Raw genomic sequence first — 21,966 nt, forward strand, 5'->3', positions numbered from 1 at the left:
ACGCCGGACGTGCTGGACAAGCGAGCACGTCGCGAGCGCGAAGTCAATCGACGACAGACATCGACTGCCGGCTTGTTGACACTTACGGCAGGCCTATCTGGATTGCCGATGCCCCCGCGCACTGCAAGAGCTTTTCACCCAATCAGCAAGCTCTACCAGCCAGCGTCGGCCCGCTATGTGCGCACATCATCGAGCTGGCAGCCCGTCATTGGTCTCGAGATCCATGCACAGCTACTCAGTCCGGTGAAGCTGTTTTCGAGTGCGCTGCAGCAATGTGGGATGCCGACCATCACTGAGATTGCCTGGGGTGTGCAGAAGCTCCTCATCGCTCCTCAGACGAGCCGAATACCAACATAGAGCTTTTTGATGTCGCCATACCCGGCACTTTGCCTGTCCTGCAGGCTGCTCCTGTCTTGTTGGCCCTCAGAGCTGCCCTTGCGCTCGATTGCACCATCAATCACATCAGTCGTTTCGACCGCAAACATTACTTCTACCCCGATTTACCCTCTGGATGGCAGATCACGCAGAAATACCGTGCGCCCATTCGCAGCATTGCCCGTTTTGCCCTCTCATACTCGTATACAGAGCCTCTGGCACATAGTGGCAGTATCAAACTAACGCCAGAGCAAGACGAAGGCGTTGCCGTCTCACGAGATGTACGGATTGAGCAAGTGCAACTCGAGCAGGCCCGTCACTACAAGCAGCCGAAAGCTCTGACGCTGACACTGAGAGCAGGACACCGCAAAGACTGTACATCTTCCCTATTCAGGCCTGTCGCAAGTCGACATGAGCCGCGCTGGGTCTGCATTGATCGAGATCATCAGCGGTCCCGATATGAGGCAAGTCATGCGTACAAGGCCAAGCTGTCGCTGAATCCGCTGCAGAACGGCGGAGGAAGCTATGGCCTACGTTCGACGTCTCAGAAGTCTGTTGCAGCACGTCGGAGCATGCGATGGCAATATGGATCAGGTAAGCCCTCGTAGGCGCTCACAGTCACGGACGCTCACGGACCAAACAGGGCTCATTGCGCATTGATGCCAATGTCTCGGTCAGAAAAGCCGAGCCTGACGCATCCCTCGGACAACGATGCGAAATCAAGAATCTGAACAGTATTCGACAGCTTCAGCAAGCAATCAGTGCGCCCTCGTTGAGCTGCTTAGGCCTTGGCTTACAAGTATGCAGCCTATGAGGTCGAGCGCCAGAGCAAGCTGCTAGACGATGGCCAGGCCGTCGAAAGCGAGACTCGAGGTTTTGATGCCCAAGCGGGAGAAACTTACGCAATGCGCTCCAAAGCAGCCACGCCAGACTATCGTTACATGCCCGATCCCGATCTACCGCCGCTTGTTCTGTCACAGGTCAGTGTTGAGGTCATTGAGATCTTGCCAGGCTGACGACCAGCAATCTTGACAGTCTTTCGTACAAGAAGTCAGGCAAGCGATGCCAGAGCTGCCGTTGGATGCTTTTGCTCGACTCATCTTGCAATATGGCCTGCGCGAACGGGACGCTCGAATACTTGTCGCGTACGGCGAGTCACGCGATAAGGAAGAGTCTGCAGCAATTGCTGTGCGATTCTTCGAGGACGCAGCACAGGGACGAGACCCGCAAATGGTGGTCAATTGGTCCGTGTGCCACTTTGCGGTGTATCAGGTGCTCACATGTGAATGCACATCCAGGCTCATTAACGACCTCTTTGCTGCTCTTGCAGACCTCGAGCTGCCCCTGGGTCAATGTGTCATCACACCTGCCGACTTGGGCACCCTGGTCGATGCTGTCCAGTCTGGCGGTCTTGCTCGAGCCAAGGCACGCGAGCTCTTGAATGATGCTCTGCAGACGCACTCGATTCCGTTGCATGAGCTGGTCAGCAAGCATGTTCAGCAGGATGACGTCAACACAACAGAGCGACTGGCCGCGCTGGCCCAAGACATTGTCATCGCATTGCCTGACGAAGCGGACAAAGTCCGCAGAGGTAACAACAAGGTGATGCAACGTATGATTGGCGAGGGCATGAAGCGCACTGCCGGCCGCGTGGACGCGAGAAAGCTCACAGAGGCACTCAGGCAATGGCTTCACGCTACTGGCGGTACCTAACGACTTCGTGAATTATGCATTACAGTGCGTTTACGATGCAGAGTGTGCTTTCATGCGAATGCGGCAAGAAATAGTGCGACTGATGCCAGCATCAGCTTTGTCGGTTGCGTGTGCGAAGAGGCATCTCCCGATTTGGTGACGCCCTTGAAGTTGTCGGAAGCGGACGACGCACTTGCTGCAGCGCCGGAAGTCGTGCCAGAGCTCGTCGAGCTGCTCGTCGTCGTGTTCGACGCAGTCTCGATGTATGCATCTGCTAATGTACCGCCGAGACATTGCACGATTGGCTGCATGCTGAGGGACGCGTTCATTGCTTCAGGCAAAACGATATTGACGGCCAGATCAACCGCTGTGGGGTATAGATCGTGTTCGAGCACGATGAAACCGTCTGTCAAGGAGCCTGCCGCAGAGATGATATTGCGAAAGTTGTTTGCGACAGTCTGCTCAGTGATCCCGTTGACGCCGATCTGCCAGTCTTCAGTATCAAAGTCATGACCGTCCGCTGTGGTCCAGATGATGGGCGTCATGCCCATCTGTGACGCTATAGCTCGTACGCGGTCATCAATGTCGCCGTAGGGTGGTCGCATCGTGTTGGGACTGACGCCTGTAATCTCTTTGATCGCTTGCCTTGACCAGCCCAGCTCGGCGACGATGCCTTCGTTGGACAGCGTAGTGAGAGGCGGATGGGACCAGGTGTGTACACTGAGCTGATGCGAGTCCATATGCTCGTATTGCAGCAATTCGGGTCGACTGATCGCACGACTGCCAACGACAAAGAAAGTCGATTTGATCTTGTTGGCATCGAGAAAATTGAGCAGCTTGGGGGTATAAGGGCTTGGACCATCGTCATACGAAAGTCCCCAATCGCCCTTGTTATCACATGCAGTTTCATCCTGCATCGGACGCGTTAGCAAGGGCCCGCGACTATGAGCGCAGAACTGACTTCGGCTCGAGTACATCCGCCGCAGGTCCACCAGCAATTTCCCGAACTGCCGGCATTCGCGATGGCTTGCGCATTGTAGCTCGTGTTGGCACAGCCGCCGATACCGTTCGGAGCAATGTTGGGTACTTTTGTGAAATCAATTTCCGCAAGCCAACCCTGGACTTGGGTCGAATTGAGGCTTGGCAAGACGTCGAGCGCTGGCCATTGCGAGGGTACGATCGTCACTGCGCCCTTCATCAGCATCGGTTCGTGTCTGGAGATGACGCATCACACGGACCTGCAGGAAGCGCAGGTGCATTTGAGCCGAGCCCTGTCGGTGTCGCGCCTGCTGTTGGCAGCGTGCCTTGTAGTGCGACTGTTGTGCCCGTCGCAGCTACGAGCACCGTCGTGCTACCGCTAGCCGTGCCACTTGTCGCGCTAGGCACTGCAGCAGCACTGCTTGCCGCGCTTGTCTTTGCAGATTTTTTCCTTTTTGTTGTCGTTGCATGCTGACGCTTGTGCAGCGCTGGCATTGGCTGCAGAACTGCAGCAGAAACAAGAGGATGGCGTGCCCTCAGCTTTGCCATATAGTATTGTTCGGAGTCGCTCTGCCCAGTCCCGATCGACTGGCCGATGTGGGCATGACGAGCTTTCCTACTGAGTCTGCTTGCAGGAGGGGCGGCGTGTGCCTGAGCGAGCGAAAGCTGATCGCTCGAGACAGGCGAGGCGATCAAGGCGGAAGTAGACGAGATGCAATGCGCGCTCAGGAGAAGCGCCGTGAGTCCGAATGAGTGTATGCTGTGTGCCATTGTGCCTGACTTGTGCGTGTGTGTGATGTGATGCTTTCCGTGCGAACGATGTGTGTGTCAAGTAGTGCGAGCGGGTCCGCCTGCCTGCAGACGTTTGCCGTCCTTCTGCGTTGTCTGTGCGTTCCAAAAAGACGCCAAGTATAGCCCAAAAAGTAGTGTGGTCAGTGCGAGAGGGATGCGCAGTTCGCGGCGCGCCTTTCATCGTCGGGACGCGTCGATATTCGATCGCGCTCATGGAAGCGTGACGTTGCTGATCTGTGCGGTCATTGGCCCTAATGGCCGAATTGCTCGACATATCGTCAGACTCGTCGCTGCCGGAGCTGCCTTTCCTGACGCAACGTGCGCCGCCTTCGTCAAGTCCGCTTGTGTTCGATGATGGACTGGACGAAGCGGAAGAGGAGGCTGCCATGCCTTCTGGCATGATCCCCGTCATCTCTCGCTCGACCCTGCTCGAGGGAGCTCACACAATTCCCCGCTTCTATGCATGCTACCTCTTGCGCTCAAAGCGAAACGATAAGTATTCGAACAGAACTTATATCGGCTCGACGCCCGACCCTCCGCGTCGGATAAGGCAGCATAATGGCGATCTGACTGCAGGCGCATGGAAGACTCGCTTTGGCCGTCCATGGGAGATGGAGATGATTGTACACGGCTTCCCTTCGAAGTTGTCTGCGCTACAATTTGAATGGGCATGGCAAAAACCAGGTCAGTCACGCCATCTGCGGTACCTGAGTCCCACCTCTGGCAGACCACAAGCTCGTTTCCCGGACGATCGTAGTCGCAACAAGCCAGACAGAAAGGTTAGCGTACTCAAGGCCATGTTGACTTCGAAGCCTTGGAAAGTCATGGGGCTTGCCGTGACCGTCTTCAGCCCATTTGCTAGTCAGCTTTGGCGCGGTCTGTCTACCACCACCGCACTTACCTCGCCTTCCAAGCGAAAAGGCAAGGCCAAAGAAGCTGTTGATGAAACGCTCCTACCAGATACCTCGATACCGATTTCAGTCGATCACGTCAATGTTGTCGAACGCTTCGAAGGTGTTGATGGACGACGCATAGAGCGTGAATCTGCTCCACCGAGGAAAACGATAGCGCGCTCTCCAGCACGATCGCGTTCCGTGACCCCCATCGAGGCAGTCTTACAGGAGCCCGGCATAGGCCCCATTGATGCCTCTGACAAAGATTTTGCCGAACTGCATTGGCGCAAATGGGCGAGTCTCATCGAAGCGCAGCCCATCGCTGTCTGTCAGCTTTGCAGTAAGCAATTGGACAAAGAAGTAAGCTTTGCTTTGCCGCTGGCTGCTAATCAGAGCTGAACATGAACACAGCAACATCTGGACACTGTAATATGCACGAGCGAAGGATGCACCGCGCTATATCACCTCACCTGTCTCGCAGAACGTCTGCTAGCCGAGAGTCCGCCAGACACTTCCTTGGCTCAGCCGCTCTTACCGATGAATGGCGTGTGTCCGACGTGCAAGAATTCGCTTCGTTGGATCGACCTGATCCGTGGCTGCTACCGGCGAAGAGATGGACCACCTAAAGAGAAACGCACACGAGCTAAATCAAAAGCCAAAGAAGTCGCAGAAGACGAAGAGACTGAAAGTCCGAGAAAGAGGAAGCGCAAGGCCAAGGAGCCGACTGCAAGCACTGCGGGTCGGAAATCACGCCAGCGCAGCAGTACAGCCAGTCCCAATAAGGCCAGAGCGAGACAAATACTCGCTTCGCCGGCAGCATCAGATGCAGAAGCCGAGCCAACCACAAAGAGCAGATCGAGATCGCCTGCAAGAACGAAGATGAAAGCGACACTGCCTTTGCCTATCTTATCAGACAGCGACGCCGATCAGGCTGTAAAGACGAAGCCAGGAACGCCGAGAACGGCCAAAGCAAAGGCTGCTCTGCCTTCGCCGCTTTCGTCAGACAGCGATGAGCGCGCACTAGGCGACGAAATTTCGCTCGAAATACTGGAGAGCACGCCTGGCGTTTTCCGCATGCCGGACAGTCCTGCCTATCTGTCGGATCTCGAGAAGAGTCTGAGTAGCATCCAGGTCGTCTCTGCTCCTTCGACACCTATCAAGAGAAGGCGGACGAAAGCAACAGCGCTGACCGACGCATGATCAAGACGCGCGAATGCAATCTATACAGGCGCGCGATCTGAGGCTTTTCTTATTTGATCAGCGGTATTGCATACTTGGCACAAACTTCTTTGCCGCGAGCGAGCCAGACTGTCTCTCCTGCAGGCGTGCCGTAAGATTCGAATCTGCCCGTTCTGATGTATGCGGAAAAGTTGGACTCTAGACGCAGGTCTTCCAAGACGCCAATGAGCTGCAGCAGAGCTGTATCTGCGTCGATCACGCGCGCAGACGTCTTGTGGCGCGTGTGCCTCGAAGGCGGTCCTGTCAAATCTGACAGAGGCTCGAATGGGTTGAATGGAGGTATTTGGATCAGATTGTGCGGTTGGCAGGATGCCTTGATCAGGTCATCATCTATGAGAACAGTGTTCGTCTGGTCCCATCGAGCATCTGGATCGGACGGCCTTGTAGGTGCCACTTGAGACCATAGTAGATCAAGATTCTTGTAAGTTTGGCATTTGTTGGCGTATTCTTTGTCGGTCAGACCCATCTTGTCCCGAGCCCAGACTGCTTCCAGCCTGGTATCATCCGTGTTCAGGTCCAAAGCGACGACGAGCCTGTCGACGTTCTTCTGGGTGGCCGATGACCAGACAATTACGGACCACCGAGGGAGACCGTCCTCCCCCTTTCCGAAGAGATACGGCAGGAGTGAGGAGAGATATGGCCGTAGGGCGGGTCGAGTAGCGTCACCTGGTCTCCGGCCCGCTCGGCAGCAAAGCGTCTCGTTCAGATCGACGACAAGTAAGGGTGGAAAGGCTCTGTCAGCTATATGTGCGCTACTTTTCGATGCCTTGTCCAAGTAGGCTTGAGTTGGTTTCGGTCGAGGACGAAACTGACGAACGGGCGGCTTTGTCGGCGCAGGCTGTACAGAGAGCTGGGACAGACGAGAGGAGAGCTCATCTGCGCGCAGGAGGTCGGCACTTGAGCCTGCGATTGGCTCCGGACGAGACGGTATGCGAAGCTGTTGCCATTTCGGCGTCTTTGTGACTGTCTCTGTCGTCAATGGCCTAAAGGTATGTCAGGCAAGCGAATCAGACTTGCAACCCACTCGCCTTGTCGAACACCTGCTGGTCGATGATGCTGCCATATCGGAGACTGCACGCTTCATGAGGGAGCCCCGCTAGGAGCGTGGACAGCAAGCAAATGGTATCATCAATTACAACAAAAAGCGCGTCATGCAGGCGTGACTTGGGGCTGCCATTTGACGCCCAGTGACTGCCCACGGTCTGTCTTGCTGGCGTTGGTAGCACGCGAGCTGTCCTTCGACACCTTGTGCGACGTCTTCGAGGCGCTTGACTTGACGCTGATATTCGATACACTGAGTTGAGAGGAAGAGGCTTTGGGCTTCAACCCAATGGCCATTCGAGCCTTGTCCATATGGCTCATGTTGCTCTGCTGTGATGGCGTCCTTTGTGGCATCGGTGCCTGAGGTCGGTTGACGCCTGTAGGTACGAGATCTACGGATACGGGCGAATCCATGCTGCTCCGGGATGATGTGTCTAGCTTATCGAGTTTGTGATTAAGTAGATTGTCAATAACGTTGAGAGCATTACGTCGGCGGGTGCTATGAGGCGTGAGACCGAGTCGCAAGTCTCTTGCTGTCGGTGACGGCTGAGTATGCTGTCCGGGTAAGCGGAGTCTATTGCCATGTCCGTCGCTGTGATTCGACTTGACAGGCGAAGTGGCTGGCGTAGAGACGCCAGAAGAGGCTGGCGAGGTCCTCTTGCCGCTACTGCTTGACTTCGATCCTGCTTTCTTGGGTGTCGTGAAGCTCCTCGCCTTGTTGGGCGAGTGGTGCCCAGAATGACCAGATCGGATCGATGCCGAGCTTCTATTGCGAGCAGATGGCGTAAAGCTCGCGGCTCGAGATCGTGCTTCCGCAGTCTCTCTATGTTGTACAGATCCAGGCCTGGTGTCATGTTCAGCTTGGCTCTATAGACGAAGGATGAGGTAGACCCACGGCTGAAAGCTCCGCTCTCCAGCGATAAAGACCAATTCCAAGCTGACTTTGAGCAGCGCATTGGTCTTGCTCTTCCTGAGCAGGAATCGCTTCGAGGTCGTCTTGCCGACTTCCATGCGCTGTCCGGTATGGCCATTTGACACTGCGCGCTGCTGATCGCGCAAGCTTCGCAAAGAAGCGTGGGACGCCATTCGGCCTATGTTTGAAGCAGAACGCTTCATGCCTCCGCTGAGTCCAGCCAGTGTCGTCTCCACGAAATTGGCGAGGTCGATGCGAAGCTCGCCAACCTTGTTCTCCTCGAGTCTGCTCGAATCGGTGTGCATCTTCTGCTTGATCGACAGCTTCAGCAAGCAAGGTTGGAGCTCAGACGTCTTTGAAGAGACTGGCATCGAGACGGGGCACCTGATCTTCTTGTCGAAGGAGACGGAATGATTTTTGAGCGGTCGCAGGGAAGTAGTGCCTTTTGGCTCGGCGACGGCACTCGACAGCTTTATGGTGTCGGGATCGACCTTCCATCGCGGAGGGCTATCTGGTTTATCGTGCAGCTCCTTGCCAGTCGCATCTCGTAAACCTATGAGCGCGCTCGTCGAGGGTGATGTGTCGACATTGCTCTGCTCGACTTGGGTCTTATCGGACGTACGGGTCGTCGTTGTGCTGACCATCAGCATTGGCGGCTTGGGCTTGCTTTCGCTCTTTGCAGCTGTGGGATGCCCTTCCGATGGACTCTGCACGGTCGTGTTACTGTCCTCTCGTGCGAGCGAATGATCCATCCTGACTGTTCTGGCTCGAGAGTGACTCGCGTTGCTGCCTGCAGATGCAGAAGGATCGGAATCTGATCTCTGCCTGCCCCGAGGCCGCTCCTCGTAGGCTTTGTCGATCGTGATGACTTTGCCGTTCGCCAAAGGCGAGTGCTGACTGTTCTGAGAGGAGCGCAAAGCCGACAGTGGATGCAGAAACGCGCTTTGAGGTCCATCTCGCTTCTCTTCTGAAGCAGGTGGATCATCCGTCTGAGCCTGACTGTGATCTTCGGGCTTGTGCTGTCGCTTCGTGAGCTCTTTGCCCGGAGCTGATTGGTGGAGGTGATGTTGCAAGTGAGCCGGTATGGCGCTCGAGCTCGAGAGATAAGAGTGCTCAAACTTCCACTTGATACGGTAATCACCCACGACGAGCGGGACATTGGAGAGGTCGTGGATGGTGAGGATGCAGTCAAAGATGGCATGCTTGGAGTTGGGCAGATGCAACGCCCTCGTCAGCGCGTCCATCCCGCCGAGTCTGCACCCTTGCCGGTACGAGCTCGATACACGGGCTGTCAGACGGAATGACGGTTGTCAGAGGTTGCGTGAGCGCTACCAGTCCGGTCTGCTGAGTGTCAATCCCGACAAAGCTTAAGCCCGTGGTCGCCGTCGTGAGGGTGACGGCCAAATGTCCGGGGCCAGTCCTGCCCGCGTTTGCTCCCAAGATCACTGTCGTCACAGTCCTGCCGTCATTGTATCCGAAGCAGCTGGACCGAGCACACTTATGGATGGCCGTGTGTCATCATCATCAGTCGCTCGGCCGCTCAGCGGGATCGACAAGTGGACGCGTCAATTGTTTGGCAAGCCGGCTGAAAAAGTTCGTGCCGAGGGACGCCAACTGGGTCGAGCGGGTAGCGAGGAGGTCGAGCTGACTGTCGGAAGGAGATGATCTGCGCGAGGCGGTAGTATCCGGTCAGCTATCGTCGAGTACTGCGCGGTGCGAGAGCATGGAGGCATCACCGGGCGATCCCACAATGTTCACGAGCGAGATGGATCTCCTGTCGACGCTCGACTTTGCCTCACCAACGTCGAGCGCGAGTCTCGCGGGCGCTCAAGCGGGCAGTGTGACTTCACCAGGCGCTCCTGTCGTCGCCTCGAGCACCTTAGCTGCTGGTACGATGCTCAAACAATCACAATCTACTCAGCCATCCATGTCAGCCTATCCGACGGGCATCGCGAATCCGCATCATCCTAGGCCGCCTTCGCCCAGCTCGAGCAGAGCGTTCAGTAACGCGTTCAACAATATGTCCAGCAGCGTCACCAGCAGTCTAGATGCCCAGTCGCCCGCTGCCATGTACCAGGATGGCGCGTCGCCTGCTGGCTCTGTCAGTTCTGCGCGATCGCATCCATCTGGCTCGATGCACAGGCAGATCTCCGTCGATGTTGGGCCATCGACCCCTCTTGCAGGACCTTCGCATGAGTCAGCGCGATTCCATTGGCCGATGGCCGCCTCACCCGGTCCTGCGGGGTCTGCTCAGCTTTCCGGCTCAGACAGAGCTACTGGCAGGAGTCAGACCGCTTCACCTCGTCTACCGCCCTCGTTCGGTACGGTCGCCTCTCATGGGTCTGCACAGCCAACAGCAAGCGGGCACAGTAAGACGCCATCGATGCAGCCAGCTTTGCCGCAGACGATCTTGGATCAGCTCATAAAGGAGCATCAGATGAGATCTGGTCCGCCGAGTCCTGCATCTCAAGGCTCGGCCACCGCCTCTTCGATGACGTTCTCGAGCGGCAGCCACCGGCGTTTTGAATCGAGTGGTGCCGCTGCCACACTCCAGCATGCACTGCCGAGTGGCTATTCGCACCATACACAGTCGCCATCCGGTCGCTCGCAGCCGCAGACTCAATCTCAGGCTTCTGCAAGCATTGCTGCTTCGCTTGCACTTGCGGCAAGCCTGAAAGCCGCATCGCAGCATGCAACAACGTCAAGCAACTATGCTCACATGACGACGCAGCCTCAGTCTTACAGTCATGCTGGACCGGATTCGAAATACCTTCAGCCGACTGCCGGCCACGTCCGCATGACCTCTGATGGCTCTGCTGGCAGCTTACCCGCGCTCAACTTTGATCTCGACGTACCTGTCAACATGGATGACCTTCAACAATTCTTGCAGCAACACCAGCAGACCGGCACTGGGTCTGGACGTCTCAGCAACCACGACATGCTGGCATCTATCGGTCCAGGCGCGAGTAACGGTAGCTCGAGTGGCTTTAGAACTGAATCGGACCCCTGGGACGAGGAATCGGTACGCATTAGCGTCATATCTGCTCACAGACGCCTGATAATAGATGCAGCTTCTTTTCACACCGCTTCTCTCGCCCGCAATGACGCCAATGTCGAGCTTCTCGCAAGTCGGCTCAAGTGGTCCGATGCCGAGTCACGTCAGCCCGGCAGAGTTCTTCTCGCCTCTCACATCGCCGGCGCTGCAGCCTAACGATGGCGGACAGATCCCATCGAACCTGAGCAGCTTGAGTGAACTCGTCCAACAGGCCAATGCAATGGGTCTCGGACCCAATGATATCTCGACCGCCATCAAGGCCCATGCTTTCATTCTGCAGAACCCGGGCGCTTTTGGGAACTTTGGCTCTGCATCGGGCGCTCAAACGAACGCGACATCGACCGGCAACGGACACAATCGCGGTTCCTCTCGCTCGCAACCTCGCGAAAGACCTTCGCCTATGATGAATCCCGTCAAGCGGGTCTCGACGAAGAAGAAAGGCGCTCGCAATACGCTCTCTGCTAATGCCTCGCCCGCATTACTGCCTAGGAGCGGCGGTAGCTCCACCTCGTCGCCAAGCTTGCTCGCTCAATCCAATGCAAGCATCAACGGTCGCTCGACACCGGACACATCAAGCTCGCCGCCTCACGCAGACGGGAGCAACACGCCGTCGCCTGTTGACCTCGAGCACACCAAAGAGGTGACGATCTCAGACTCGATGCTGCCGCCGCCTCTGCCGCTGTCCAGTTCAGCCATGGCGCCCGTTACGCCTGCGAGTATTATGAACTTCTCTGCGAATCAGATGACTCACATGCACTCGCCTGTCTTCTCGGCATCTACGACCCACGACGACAACCTGATACCGTTTGAGACATCGGCAGTGCCTGCCAAGAGAACCCGAACTGGACGGAAATCCGCTTCTGCAAGCCCAAGTCTGAACCCTCAGCTCGACGTCGAACCCAGGCGTAAAGGCGTCAATGCTACGAGCGACAGTGGTCCTGTCATGACGTCAAGCGGGCGGGTAGTGCAGCCCGCCAAGTCTGCTGTCACGACTCTGACCAAAGCCAAGCGTTCTAGCCGCTCGAAAGCATCCAGTGAGTGCCTCTTCTGTTCCTCAATCTATACGCTCAAAGGGTTCGCAGTGCAAGATAGCGATTACAACGGCAAGACACCTTTGCCGGACAACCGCAAGACGAGTCACAAAGCTGCAGAACAGAAACGCAGAGACAGTCTCAAGTCGTGCTTTGACGAGCTCCGATATCTGCTCCCGCCTATCGCGCCTGATCTCGAAGAGGATGCAGCTGAAGGACTGCGTAGGCCAGGCGAAGGCAACGTCGGCGGCCAGCGCGGCATCGTCGTCGATCCGCTCAATCCCAATAAAGGCATCAGTAAGGTCGCCTTGCTTCGCAAATCCAATGAGTATATCATCAAGCTCCACCGACGCATGGCCAAGCGGGACGATACGATCGGTCTGCTGCGCGAACGTGTGAAGGAATTCAAACGACGTCTCGGCGAGCCGGAAGACGAAGGGTTGGACGGCATCGACTTTTCAAACGATTCAGAAGCAGAGGAAGATCGGAGAGAGCGACAAGCATGGAGAGAGCCAGACTTCTTTGCAGAGGAAGAGATCGAAGTGCAGACAGCAAGTGTGACGCCTGTACGTCGAGGCTCGCGATCACGAAGAAGCGTTTCAGAGACGTCGGACGTGATGGATTACACACTGTAGACAACAACATTGAGACGGCAATCTAGATGCTGTCGACCAGGTAGACAGAGACTTTTCAGCTAATTCAGAGATGTATTTACGTGAGCTTGTGCGTACGAGTAGATGCAGACATTTTTAGTGTAGCCTCTATGCTGGTCGGGATTCCGCTGCGGCTGCCTGCTTGACTCGCCCATACTGGGGCAAGATCTCACGAAGGACTTCGAGATGTTTGAGGTGCAGAGCGCGGGCCTGGTCAGCGCCCACGCCGGTCCATTTGCGTCGCATGGCGTCCTTTCCATAGATGACGGTCTGACTTGGCAGAGTCTCTGTATAGATGCTGTTGCTGTCTGCTGCCTCGTCGATGTTATCGAAGAAGGGTTGTGGAGCGACCTGACAGCCTGCGCCAATCGTGCAGCGGTCCGTGACGCTCGTCTGAGCAGTCAGACGACACCTGCCTCCGAATGTGTTGGAGCTGCCAACGACGGGACACTCGACGCCTGGCCACCTGGATGAGCTCACGACTGCGCTATTCGCGCGTACAGACTGACGGCAGCCGACTTCGAAGTGGTTGTAGTCGCCTATGATCATGGGTTCCTTGCGTCTATCGGGTCTCTGTCAGGCGCGCCAATGCTCGCGAAGAGGGGTGTCGCACCGATTGAGAATGGTTGCGTTCTCTTCGATGATGTTCCCTTTGCCTATCACTATAGCTCCTCCACCTAGCGCTGCGATACCACGTCGATTGAGGTGAGCATAGCTGTAGAAGCTCGTGTCGGGCGAACCTAGGATACTCGCGCGAGGATGGAGGACCGTGCCGGGACCGATGGTGATCTCGCCTCGCAGGTCGACATCTGTACAGATCGTCGCTCGACTGCTGACGATGAACTTGTCCGACTGGCGAGTCGACATCGCCTGGCGGCCGCAGTGGTCGATCTCCGCACACCGACGGGGAAACCTGAGCGGGAGGTGGCGTCTTCACGCTACTTAGCGCGCAAGGCGACGACAGACTCTCGGGCAGAGGCACCAGGCTCCTGAGGGCCATGGCCTGCTAGCATCGCAGCGACGACGCCTGCTCACCGAATTGGCTGCACAAGAGAAGCCAGGCTTTGCCAGTCCGGGGCTAGCAAAGCGCCAAGCGCTGGCACTTGCTCTCGATCTCGTTAGCGTCAGATTCACACGGTCCCTCGCACGCCTGCCGTCATCTTTCCACTCGTCTCTTGCTCCAGCTCGAAAGAGAGTCTTCCTTGGGCACCCGGAAAGGCGGAGGGAGGATCAATTGGGCGGGAAATGACGAGCACACTCGTGAACGGCAACGCCTACACGGCAGCTCACATCGTGCAGTCCCCCGACACGCTCACTGACGAGCGCAGTGGCTCCACTCAGGGTGACAACATGGCCAAGCAGGCCAGCTCGTCCGGCGTCAGCGCCATGAACGGCCAGTCAGCCGGTGCTCAGGCGTCCTCTGGCAGCAATCACGCCCAAGGTCCTCTACCGAATCATTCCGGTCAGCCTGGCCCGTCAAACCGGGATGCGCAAGGCGGCTTACACACCAATCGTACGGCCTCCCTCTCTCCCACAACGAGCACGTTTGCGAATGCGCACGCCAAATCAGAGACGATCGATCTTGTCACCTCCCCTATCGACCGAAAAGACCACTTGCCGTCAGACAGGCGGCACTCCAATGCATCCTCCCTGCGATCACCCCAGATTGCGACTGTCACTGCAGACCTGGGCGAAGTGCTTGCTACGCCAAGGATGATGAAGGCTACTGCCTCTCTATCTGGGCAGAATGCCAATGACAGCTGGTCTGCCAGTTCTCAACGAGATCCAGCACGTGTCCCGATGAACGCTGTACACGATCTCAAGACGGATGAGGAGGAAGATCTCGCAGGGAGGCAACAATTTGAATGGCATGGCGAAGGGACGCTGAATGCCTACATCTACGATTACCTCAGGCGTCGCAATTTCGCCAATGCTGCCCAAGCATTCGCACAAGACGCCAGAGTGGACCCAAATCAAGCTGTGCCCATCGACAGCCCTCAAGGCTTGCTCTTCGAGTATGTCCCCAGCATATCGGGATGTTCTGTGAGTCTGACGGGCACTGCAGATGGTGGACAGTGTTCTGGGACATTTTCATGGCTCGAACAGGCCTGGCAGGCAGTCCCGCAGCCAATATGTATGTTCAAGCGCAACAAGCCAGGCAGCAACAGCAACAGATGGCCCGGCAACAACAGGCTCAAGCCGCGCCCAACATGCCGTTTGCGAATGCCTCGCCTGCCTCGACACCTTTTGCAGGCCAGCAACCTATGCCGGCCCAGGGACAAGCGGTACAGCCCAGCCTACCGCCTCAACAAAACGGAATGGCGCTACCGCCCGGCATGTACACGCCCGCGCAACGCCAGCAGATGCAAGCCGCTGCGGCCCAACAGCAACAGCAGCAGCAGTACCAACAAGCACAGGCTGTAACGATGGCAAGGATGCGAGCGCAGCACATGGCAATGGCCCAAAGACAAGCGCAAGAAGCTCAGCAGAGGGATCAGCAGAGGATGCAACAGCCCCAGCAGCCTACCAGGAACGGCCCGGCGGCTGCTCAGATGCCTACTCCTCAGTCGGTATCGCAACAGAGGCCAGGCTTGATGCCGCCGCCGTCAGGTCCGGTCTCTCAGCTCAATCTCGCTGCTGGCCAGCAAGCACAAGGCGCAAGACAGGGTATACATCCTACACTGGAGCAAAGCATGGTCGAGTGTGGCTTCGGTGGTCAGAGCTTCGACCGCCTAGCTCCGTATGATCGCGTCAGTGCTCTCACTCGCGTCACTTAACGGCGATGGAGCTCACGGAGCTTACAGATGATGGTCACAAATCATGCGCATCGGTTGACGGCGCATGCTCAGCACCAGCAAACGTACATGAATCAACAGCAAGCGGCTATGAATGCTCAGCGGCTTGGTCAAACGCCTATATATCAGCAGCCTAATCTCTTGCCACAGTACGCCAACGCCTTACGAGCGGCGGCATGCGCTGATGAGCCAGCTACAGGAATATGTCAGGCCAGCCATTTGCGCCTCAGATGCAGATGAACCGCAGCAACCCTCTACCCGGCGCACCAAGTCCGCAAGCAGGCTCACCCTATGCAGGCGCGATGATGCCTCCTAACGGTCCACGAGCAGTCACACCCGGCGCAGGAGCGGGCAAGAAGGCACCTGCTAAGCGTGGATCGACCATGGAAGTCAAGCCAAACCAGAGTCCGAAAGGCCGCAAACGAGCAAAACCATCGTCTGAGTCCGGTCGTTCCGAGAAGGGCATAGAAAGGCCCGACGGCAGTGCGGCTACGCCCGGTGCCTCGTCTGACATCGCGATGACGCCTGGATCGTCGCATATTCAAGCCAGTCCACATCAGACGAGTCCTGCTAGCTTACAAGCTACCTTACCTGTAAGCGCTCGAGCGCAGCAAGCAGCATGAGTCGCTCATTTAGCATAGCAGCATGGACGTATGAGTATGCCTGACCACCGTAAAGCGCTTGATACGCTATCAGTCGGCGTCAATGCGAGCTCGCGCATGATCGAAGAAAGGGGCCAGGGTATCAACATGGGAGATAGTCATGCTGTTGCAGCTCGCAAAGAAGCCATAAGCCACGCTCAACAACTGATACGCGATCAAATCGACAGCTATGGCAATCCCTCGCCAGCGACGGACGATATGCGGCAAGGTCAAGACGATCAATTATCGAGCGACCCTCAGCTGGCAATCTACCAGCAACAACAAATGCAGCTGCAGCGACAGATGGAAGATGTACAACAGCAGAGTGGGGCGGCTCAACAACATGCAGCCCAGATCTCGAGAGGCTTCCCGAACGATCATGCGAGTCAAGTTGGCGATGCGAATGGTCCAGCAATTCCAAGGCTTCCGGCAGAGTACGATCGCTTCCAGAGCATGTCGACCGGCCAACATAATACCCAACAGCAACAACAGCAACGGTCAGCATGGGATGGACAGTATTCCGGCTTCGAAGGTGTCGATCTTCCTCAAACTCAAGGAGGGCAAGACCCGTCGACGAACATGGGTGCGGCCAATCTTGACGATGGCACTTTCGATTTTCAGCAGTTTATCAACGAGGACGGCCTTACTGGAACGGCGTTCGATCACTGAACCTGCAGATCTCGCGGTATGCAACGGATTGGCTCAATGTAACGCAACGAATGCTGCTTTTGCGTGGTAACACTACTTTTGTGATGTACATTTGCAATGTACGACAATGGCCTATTCTTCAAGCTGGACGTAATTAGCTATCAATCATATGTCAGTCTCGAGACTTGCGTGAATTGATCACTACACATACAAGGGAACAGGCCGGTCTTGCCGTGCGCTCGTCCAGTCCACCAAGAATCGTCGGTAAATTCGATGTTCGTCACTCGATCGCCTTCGTCGAAAGTGAGCTCATTGTCTTCCGCTGCGTCGTAAGCATACTGAGCTACCGCAAAAGGCGGTCCAGCTTCGTCTGCCAGGCTCACGCTTTCTGCAACAGGCTCTAGCGCTGCTGGCTCAGTAGCAGCCTCCGTCAGCTCGACGTAATTGCTCGGGAACATGCCAGAAACGCCGCCGAGATGGCCAGTGAACCAGCCTTCGCCAAGGTCCTCGATACCTGTGATGTGGTCGCCTTCTCGGAACGTCAACTCGTTATCCTCTGCTGCGTCGTAATCGTATAACGCGGTCGCCGTCGGTGCAGAAGGTGCGAGGGGGCTTTTGACGCTCTGTGCAGCAGCGACATCGATCTGGTCGGTATCAAGCGCAAGCTGAGAAAGTTTGGCTTTGTTCATTTCGTGCTCGTCCACAGCTTCGTCTTTCTCGCGATCTGCGATTTGATCTGCTAGGGATGCGCCTAGCATCGCACCTGCCATGGGTGGCGCAGGAGGAGCTGGCGGCGGTGGAGGCGGTGGTGGGGGTAGCATAGCAGCAGACGGACTGCCATCCTCTATGAGGTTCATCGTCTGGGAGGCAGGCACGACAGCAGGCGCGGAAGGCGTCTCGAAGTCGTCATTCTCGTCCTGCCTATACGTCGGTCGTGACGCAGGCAAGGGTGGAGCAGGCGGTGCCGGCGGCGCGGCAGGCGCAGGTGGTGCGGGCAATGCGTGGGCGGCAGAAGCGACCTCGGCATCCGTTGCAGCTTGATCATTGTCTTGCTGCTTTGCGAGCGCTTGCCTTTCTGACCACGTAAGCTTCTTCTCAGCTGGTGCTGCGATCGTAGCAGAGCTGTAGCGAGAAGCATCTGGATGTTGATCGCCACCGCCGAAGGGATATCTGTTCCCAAGCTTGCCTGGTTTGCCAAGAGTCACTGGCGTGTAAGACGTGCCCTCCAAGTAGTCTTATGTCAGCGTGATCCGTTACAAAGACACGGCACTATAACGTACCACAGCCCCCGGACGATCTTCACGCGGTGCAGATGCGGATGTGCTTGCAGGTGCCTGAAATGCAAGTGTCAGGCGGCAGTGATGATGTACGCGTCCTCACTGACTGCAGGCCGCGGCGCGACGGGTATGCTCGGTGCTGGTGACGATCCTGGTGCAGCCTTTGGCACAAAGTCCGTATCATCTGCCTGACTGCTGAATCGTCCAGTAACGGCAGGCGCAGGATTTGGCCGCGCAGCCATATTCGGGGTCGGCCTTGAAGCAGACGATGGCATTGGAGGTGGTACGCTTGCGAAATTAGATGCTGGTGGATTCGGCGTCGTGGGTGCTGGCGGAACAGGTGTCTGGCTTTTGAGTGAGGCGATATCCGGTCGACCGATAGGTACATAGGCTGATGTCTGCGTTCGAGTCTCATTTCGCGATATGTTCGTGGTGCGAACGAAAGACATACTGTAGGTCTGCCTAAAGCTGCACGGGCCGCAGGCGCTGGTTCGCTGGTAGCGGTTGCATACTTGCTGCCTCCAGACTGAGCGACGCGCTTCATGATGACATCTGGCTCGATGTCTTCCTCGGAGCGAGCCTGGATCTGGACATGGTAGCCTCTCAGAAACTTGGCGACAGTCGAGCTGTGCGTGGAAAAGAGACCCTTCTTGCTCTCTGGCACGCCGTTGCCGCACTGCCAAACCGATTAAGCTCTGTATCGCATTTGGGGGGGGTGATCTGAGTCACCCAGCAGACAAGCACAAACTTGACGAGCTTGGTCGTAGGATCTGTGACTCTGATGAGACCATAGAGCATTCGGCCGTTGGTGAACTCCTCCACAAAGTCTGACAGCTCGGCAGTGTCGTCATCGCTGACAGCTTGGACTTTGAGGTCGTTTGTGCCTTTCTCGTAGCCGTACACGACCCAGCTTGACGAACCGTCGATGACTGACTGATATGGAGGTCCGAGGGCGGGATCATTGAGGCTGAGCTGAGCCATTGGCCGAGCACTCACGACGTCGGCCGGTCGGACTGGGATGATCGACGCGCGTGTCGGCACGGGCGGAAAGCTGTTTCAGTTAAAAACTCTGCAAACGCTGGCATCGAAGGCAAAGTCGATCAAAAGATGTCAGGAACGATACCGACAGCGTTCGACCTCGGCAGAGCGTTCGACGAATCTCTCGCGAACAACCCCAACTTTCTCAGTGGCCGAACGAGCTATCCCAAACAGCTGTCCCAGGAAGAGATCGATGCGAGACAATCTATCGTCCTCGACCCGTCACTCGAGGATGTCCAGTCACTCTTCCAGACAGCGGACGATCAGGAGGGACGCAACCTGACCTCCCAGATCATCAGAGCAGCAACGGCTGTGACGAGACAGCAGCAGCAACAGTATGACCAGCATCACGATCAGGGCCTCCTTAGCGTTCCCTTTGACATTGATCCGCCAAAGCCTGAGCTCGTCAGCAGCGGTCTCAAACCGAGGAGTCTCGCCAACCCTCGCGGTGTACGGATCAACAGGTATGCGCCAGGTGAGTACAGCCCGCCATCCTTTGCGCATGGCTGAGGCGCTAGCTGCGCCCAGGCGGCGACAAAGTCAAGCCTTATGGCTGCGCCCATCTGGGCTGCGAAGAGATCGCCTATTCGACCAGTGCAGAGCTGACAAAGCACATGCGACTAGCTCACAACTGCAATCGAGACCCGGGCGTACCATCGCGACCGTTCAGGTGTACCTTGCCCAATTGCGGCAAAGCATGGAAACAAGTTGGCGGTCTGCAGACGCACTGCACCACTACAGTCACCGAAGAGGGCCACGTCGACGGAGACTCGATCGGCGCGACACGAGAGGACGAGTTTGTCAAAGATCTACGGCGGGCGAGGTACTATTGCCCTCATCCGTATTGCATGAAAGGCAAAGCCTACAAGCAGATCGCTGGCCTGCGCTATCATCTTACTCATGGTCACTTTCCCATCGCCTCGGACGAACAGATCAAAGCATGGGATTTCGATCTCTGGCTAAGACTCAACAAGCGCAAAGCCGAGAAAGCCTTTCGACAAGCCAACAGTACCGTTCTGGTCGACAGCGATGATGAGAAGCAAGAGAGTGCGGGGGACATCATCAATTCTGACGATGACGCCGAGGCTGAGCGAACGGTCCAAGCAATGCAGCAGGCCTTGTCCACGACGACGACCGATATTGGTGCAGAGCCAATCGCTTCCACTTCTGCCATTCCGGCAGAACCGATCGACGAGGTGCAGCAGGCCGTACTTGAGCCTGCCAATGTCGACGTCCCTAGTCAATCTAGCTGGGATGAGGACCCTCAACGACTCAACCAAGAGATCCTGAAGCATCTCTCAGGACCCATGGCTGCACATTTCGTTCGCCTTACAGAAGGTGCATTGGCCGGCTTGGGGCAACAGGAAGACATCAGAGTCTCACAGCCTGATCCAATCGCCCCAGGCACTTTCGCATCTGCTGGGGCTCCGATTCCTGATTCGGTCAACCAATTCGCGCTTGAGGCGGCTGCAGAAGCCAGAGCGAAACGACGTGCAAAGGCCGAGATGAACAAGCCCAAGGAACCTCGTGTGCTGCCTCAAACGCCTACTTATGGCTTTCCCTCGTGAAGTCTTGATCGTCATGTTCAATGCAACAGCTGCCTCGTCAGAGGCTTCAAGGCTCTGTCGCGCTCGACTTTCCGTGCGCGATCCTCTTTCTCCTTCAGTGTTGATCTGAGGAGCGATGCCTCATATTCCGCCTTGACTTGAGCGATCGTCTTTCCGGTAAAGAGTGAAGTAAAGTCATCCGAGTTGGACGGCCACACAGCGTATGGCGATCTGAACGGAACGTTTCTGTGTTTTCGAGGATGTCGAACTTGCAAGAGCCAGCTTCGCTTGACTTCTGTCACGCCAGGCTTGGATCCCTTGGGCTTGGTGTATTTTGTATTGTTGTCTGACAGCTTGAGATTGACAATGAAATGATGATGACGTCCTTTCAGTTCAACGGTGATGGATCCTGCCTGACGGTCAGCACAAGGACGCGAGCGAAGTTCGCCGTCTTACTATTGCGGTACTGTTGCGCGAGAGCCTCCTCATCTGCCGAGCCGGGCCGACCGATTTCGTCTTGCGTATCGGCATCCTGATCTTCTCCTCGTCTGAGCGCCGCATATGAAGATCTCATGGTATAGCTGCCGATATCGCAGACGATGGTGGTTCCGACGGAGACGCCTATACGATCGAGCTGCATTCAGATAGGAGAAATATCTTGGTGCTTGCGAGACGCGCCTTCATAAGTCGTGTAATCGATTGGATGGAGATGCGTTTCGACTGCCATGCGAACAGGTGCGGGCTTATCCGGCCTGAACCCCTCGAATCCCTTTGGTAGGGCGAACGATAGTGTACAAGGCCCCACACCGTCGCGTATGTACTGGCTCTGCAGTCGCAGATCGAAATGCTTTGCTGTTGCGTGATGCTGCTGAAGTACAAAGAAGTTTCTCAGACGGAGCGCAGGATGCTCTTGCACGATCCTCTCTGGAAACCCCCAAGGATTGTCAGGCTTGTCATCGTTCCACGGGTCTTGAGACTCTATCCGAGCGAGGTGCTCCGCTTCGCTTGCCTTTTCGTCGGCCAGTACTGAATCCGCCTGACGCGCTTCGTCAGAGGAAGCCGTCTTTGGCCTTGTACGACGGCCGACAGGATCTTCCGATGCAGTCTCGAGCTCAGATGGGGTCAGTAGATCATCGGTAGAGGCTATCGGCTCTCGCTCTGGACTCATTCTAGCTCGCTTTCGTGGTCGACTGCTCGAGGGCTCTCGGGGCAAGTGTGCGATGAAAGCGGGATAGCCACATTGCTCGAGTACTGCCTCGGGCGTGGAAGCGATGCGTTTGAGTCGTTTCAGTATGGCATAGCGTGCTGAGCCGTCCATGTCGTGGGCCGCCGGGCGCATGTCACGTTGCGATGCATGC

At 56.5% G+C, this 21,966-nt stretch overlaps 10 protein-coding genes across 10 annotated transcripts; 5 read left to right on the plus strand and 5 right to left on the minus strand.

Annotated features, from left to right (window-relative positions):
• The first annotated feature begins 33 nt into the window (after positions 1 to 33).
• Positions 34 to 2,113, plus strand: L969DRAFT_385386 (uncharacterized protein). Its single transcript, XM_014713047.1, has 9 exons — positions 34 to 259; positions 316 to 534; positions 586 to 686; positions 736 to 839; positions 885 to 969; positions 1,019 to 1,136; positions 1,183 to 1,355; positions 1,411 to 1,619; positions 1,674 to 2,113. Exons 1-9 carry the CDS (start codon positions 109 to 111, stop codon positions 2,086 to 2,088), a joined length of 1,575 nt encoding a protein of 524 aa, XP_014568533.1. The 5' UTR covers positions 34 to 108; the 3' UTR covers positions 2,089 to 2,113.
• A 25-nt stretch (positions 2,114 to 2,138) lies between these two features.
• L969DRAFT_48256 (carbohydrate esterase family 4 protein) lies at positions 2,139 to 3,816 on the minus strand (the record flags this gene model as incomplete). The annotated part of the gene is made up of 3 exons (XM_014713048.1): positions 2,139 to 2,978; positions 3,029 to 3,252; positions 3,306 to 3,816. 3 exons carry the CDS (start codon positions 3,814 to 3,816, stop codon positions 2,139 to 2,141), a joined length of 1,575 nt encoding a protein of 524 aa, XP_014568534.1.
• Positions 3,817 to 4,091: 275 nt separating this feature from the next.
• On the plus strand, positions 4,092 to 5,930 carry L969DRAFT_93754 (uncharacterized protein; the record flags this gene model as incomplete). Its single annotated transcript, XM_014713049.1, has 2 exons — positions 4,092 to 5,090; positions 5,142 to 5,930. The coding sequence occupies 2 exons, from the start codon at positions 4,092 to 4,094 to the stop codon at positions 5,928 to 5,930; spliced, it is 1,788 nt and encodes a 595-aa protein (XP_014568535.1).
• Positions 5,931 to 5,979: 49 nt separating this feature from the next.
• On the minus strand, positions 5,980 to 9,167 carry L969DRAFT_93755 (uncharacterized protein; the record flags this gene model as incomplete). The annotated part of the gene is made up of 4 exons (XM_014713050.1): positions 5,980 to 6,952; positions 6,998 to 7,065; positions 7,152 to 7,854; positions 7,906 to 9,167. The coding sequence occupies 4 exons, from the start codon at positions 9,165 to 9,167 to the stop codon at positions 5,980 to 5,982; spliced, it is 3,006 nt and encodes a 1,001-aa protein (XP_014568536.1).
• Positions 9,168 to 9,512: 345 nt separating this feature from the next.
• L969DRAFT_385393 (uncharacterized protein) lies at positions 9,513 to 12,746 on the plus strand. The gene is made up of 2 exons (XM_014713051.1): positions 9,513 to 10,945; positions 10,995 to 12,746. Exons 1-2 carry the CDS (start codon positions 9,647 to 9,649, stop codon positions 12,642 to 12,644), a joined length of 2,949 nt encoding a protein of 982 aa, XP_014568537.1. The 5' UTR covers positions 9,513 to 9,646; the 3' UTR covers positions 12,645 to 12,746.
• L969DRAFT_86523 (uncharacterized protein) lies at positions 12,503 to 13,293 on the minus strand. The gene is made up of 2 exons (XM_014713052.1): positions 13,276 to 13,293; positions 12,503 to 13,224 (listed from the first exon to the last, which is right to left on the minus strand). Exon 2 carries the CDS (start codon positions 13,209 to 13,211, stop codon positions 12,771 to 12,773), a length of 441 nt encoding a protein of 146 aa, XP_014568538.1. The 5' UTR covers positions 13,212 to 13,224; positions 13,276 to 13,293; the 3' UTR covers positions 12,503 to 12,770.
• A 614-nt stretch (positions 13,294 to 13,907) lies between these two features.
• On the plus strand, positions 13,908 to 16,767 carry L969DRAFT_47203 (uncharacterized protein; the record flags this gene model as incomplete). The annotated part of the gene is made up of 5 exons (XM_014713053.1): positions 13,908 to 14,677; positions 14,728 to 15,412; positions 15,467 to 15,606; positions 15,657 to 16,050; positions 16,102 to 16,767. The coding sequence occupies 5 exons, from the start codon at positions 13,908 to 13,910 to the stop codon at positions 16,765 to 16,767; spliced, it is 2,655 nt and encodes an 884-aa protein (XP_014568539.1).
• A 62-nt stretch (positions 16,768 to 16,829) lies between these two features.
• L969DRAFT_86526 (uncharacterized protein) lies at positions 16,830 to 19,046 on the minus strand. Its single transcript, XM_014713054.1, has 6 exons — positions 18,753 to 19,046; positions 18,475 to 18,699; positions 18,131 to 18,421; positions 18,027 to 18,080; positions 16,958 to 17,969; positions 16,830 to 16,904 (listed from the first exon to the last, which is right to left on the minus strand). Exons 1-6 carry the CDS (start codon positions 19,002 to 19,004, stop codon positions 16,879 to 16,881), a joined length of 1,860 nt encoding a protein of 619 aa, XP_014568540.1. The 5' UTR covers positions 19,005 to 19,046; the 3' UTR covers positions 16,830 to 16,878.
• Positions 19,047 to 19,096: 50 nt separating this feature from the next.
• L969DRAFT_86528 (uncharacterized protein) lies at positions 19,097 to 21,017 on the plus strand. Its single transcript, XM_014713055.1, has 2 exons — positions 19,097 to 19,536; positions 19,590 to 21,017. Exons 1-2 carry the CDS (start codon positions 19,131 to 19,133, stop codon positions 20,627 to 20,629), a joined length of 1,446 nt encoding a protein of 481 aa, XP_014568541.1. The 5' UTR covers positions 19,097 to 19,130; the 3' UTR covers positions 20,630 to 21,017.
• L969DRAFT_93761 (uncharacterized protein) lies at positions 20,647 to 21,926 on the minus strand (the record flags this gene model as incomplete). The annotated part of the gene is made up of 3 exons (XM_014713056.1): positions 20,647 to 21,017; positions 21,065 to 21,229; positions 21,287 to 21,926. The coding sequence occupies 3 exons, from the start codon at positions 21,924 to 21,926 to the stop codon at positions 20,647 to 20,649; spliced, it is 1,176 nt and encodes a 391-aa protein (XP_014568542.1).
• Positions 21,927 to 21,966: the final 40 nt, after the last annotated feature.

The sequence above is a fragment of the Mixia osmundae genome, assembly GCF_000708205.1.
Source record: "Mixia osmundae IAM 14324 unplaced genomic scaffold scaffold_4, whole genome shotgun sequence".
Lineage (NCBI taxonomy): Eukaryota > Fungi > Basidiomycota > Mixiomycetes > Mixiales > Mixiaceae > Mixia > Mixia osmundae.

Coding starts and splice junctions, on each gene's coding strand:
- L969DRAFT_385386 (XM_014713047.1), top strand. CDS start 109: ATGCCCCCGCGCACTGCAAGAGCTTTTCACCCAATCAGCAAGCTCTAC. Junction 260..315: donor TCCGGTGAAGCTGTTTTCGA/GTGCGCTGCAGC, acceptor TGGGGTGTGCAG/AAGCTCCTCATCGCTCCTCA. Junction 840..884: donor ATCAGCGGTCCCGATATGAG/GCAAGTCATGCG, acceptor AATCCGCTGCAG/AACGGCGGAGGAAGCTATGG.
- L969DRAFT_385393 (XM_014713051.1), top strand. CDS start 9,647: ATGGAGGCATCACCGGGCGATCCCACAATGTTCACGAGCGAGATGGAT. Junction 10,946..10,994: donor ACCCCTGGGACGAGGAATCG/GTACGCATTAGC, acceptor TAATAGATGCAG/CTTCTTTTCACACCGCTTCT.
- L969DRAFT_86523 (XM_014713052.1), bottom strand. CDS start 13,211: ATGATCATAGGCGACTACAACCACTTCGAAGTCGGCTGCCGTCAGTCT.
- L969DRAFT_86526 (XM_014713054.1), bottom strand. CDS start 19,004: ATGGCTCAGCTCAGCCTCAATGATCCCGCCCTCGGACCTCCATATCAG. Junction 18,700..18,752: donor AGTTTGTGCTTGTCTGCTGG/GTGACTCAGATC, acceptor TCGGTTTGGCAG/TGCGGCAACGGCGTGCCAGA. Junction 18,422..18,474: donor CAGCTTTAGGCAGACCTACA/GTATGTCTTTCG, acceptor ACTCGAACGCAG/ACATCAGCCTATGTACCTAT.
- L969DRAFT_86528 (XM_014713055.1), top strand. CDS start 19,131: ATGTCAGGAACGATACCGACAGCGTTCGACCTCGGCAGAGCGTTCGAC. Junction 19,537..19,589: donor GATCAACAGGTATGCGCCAG/GTGAGTACAGCC, acceptor AGCTGCGCCCAG/GCGGCGACAAAGTCAAGCCT.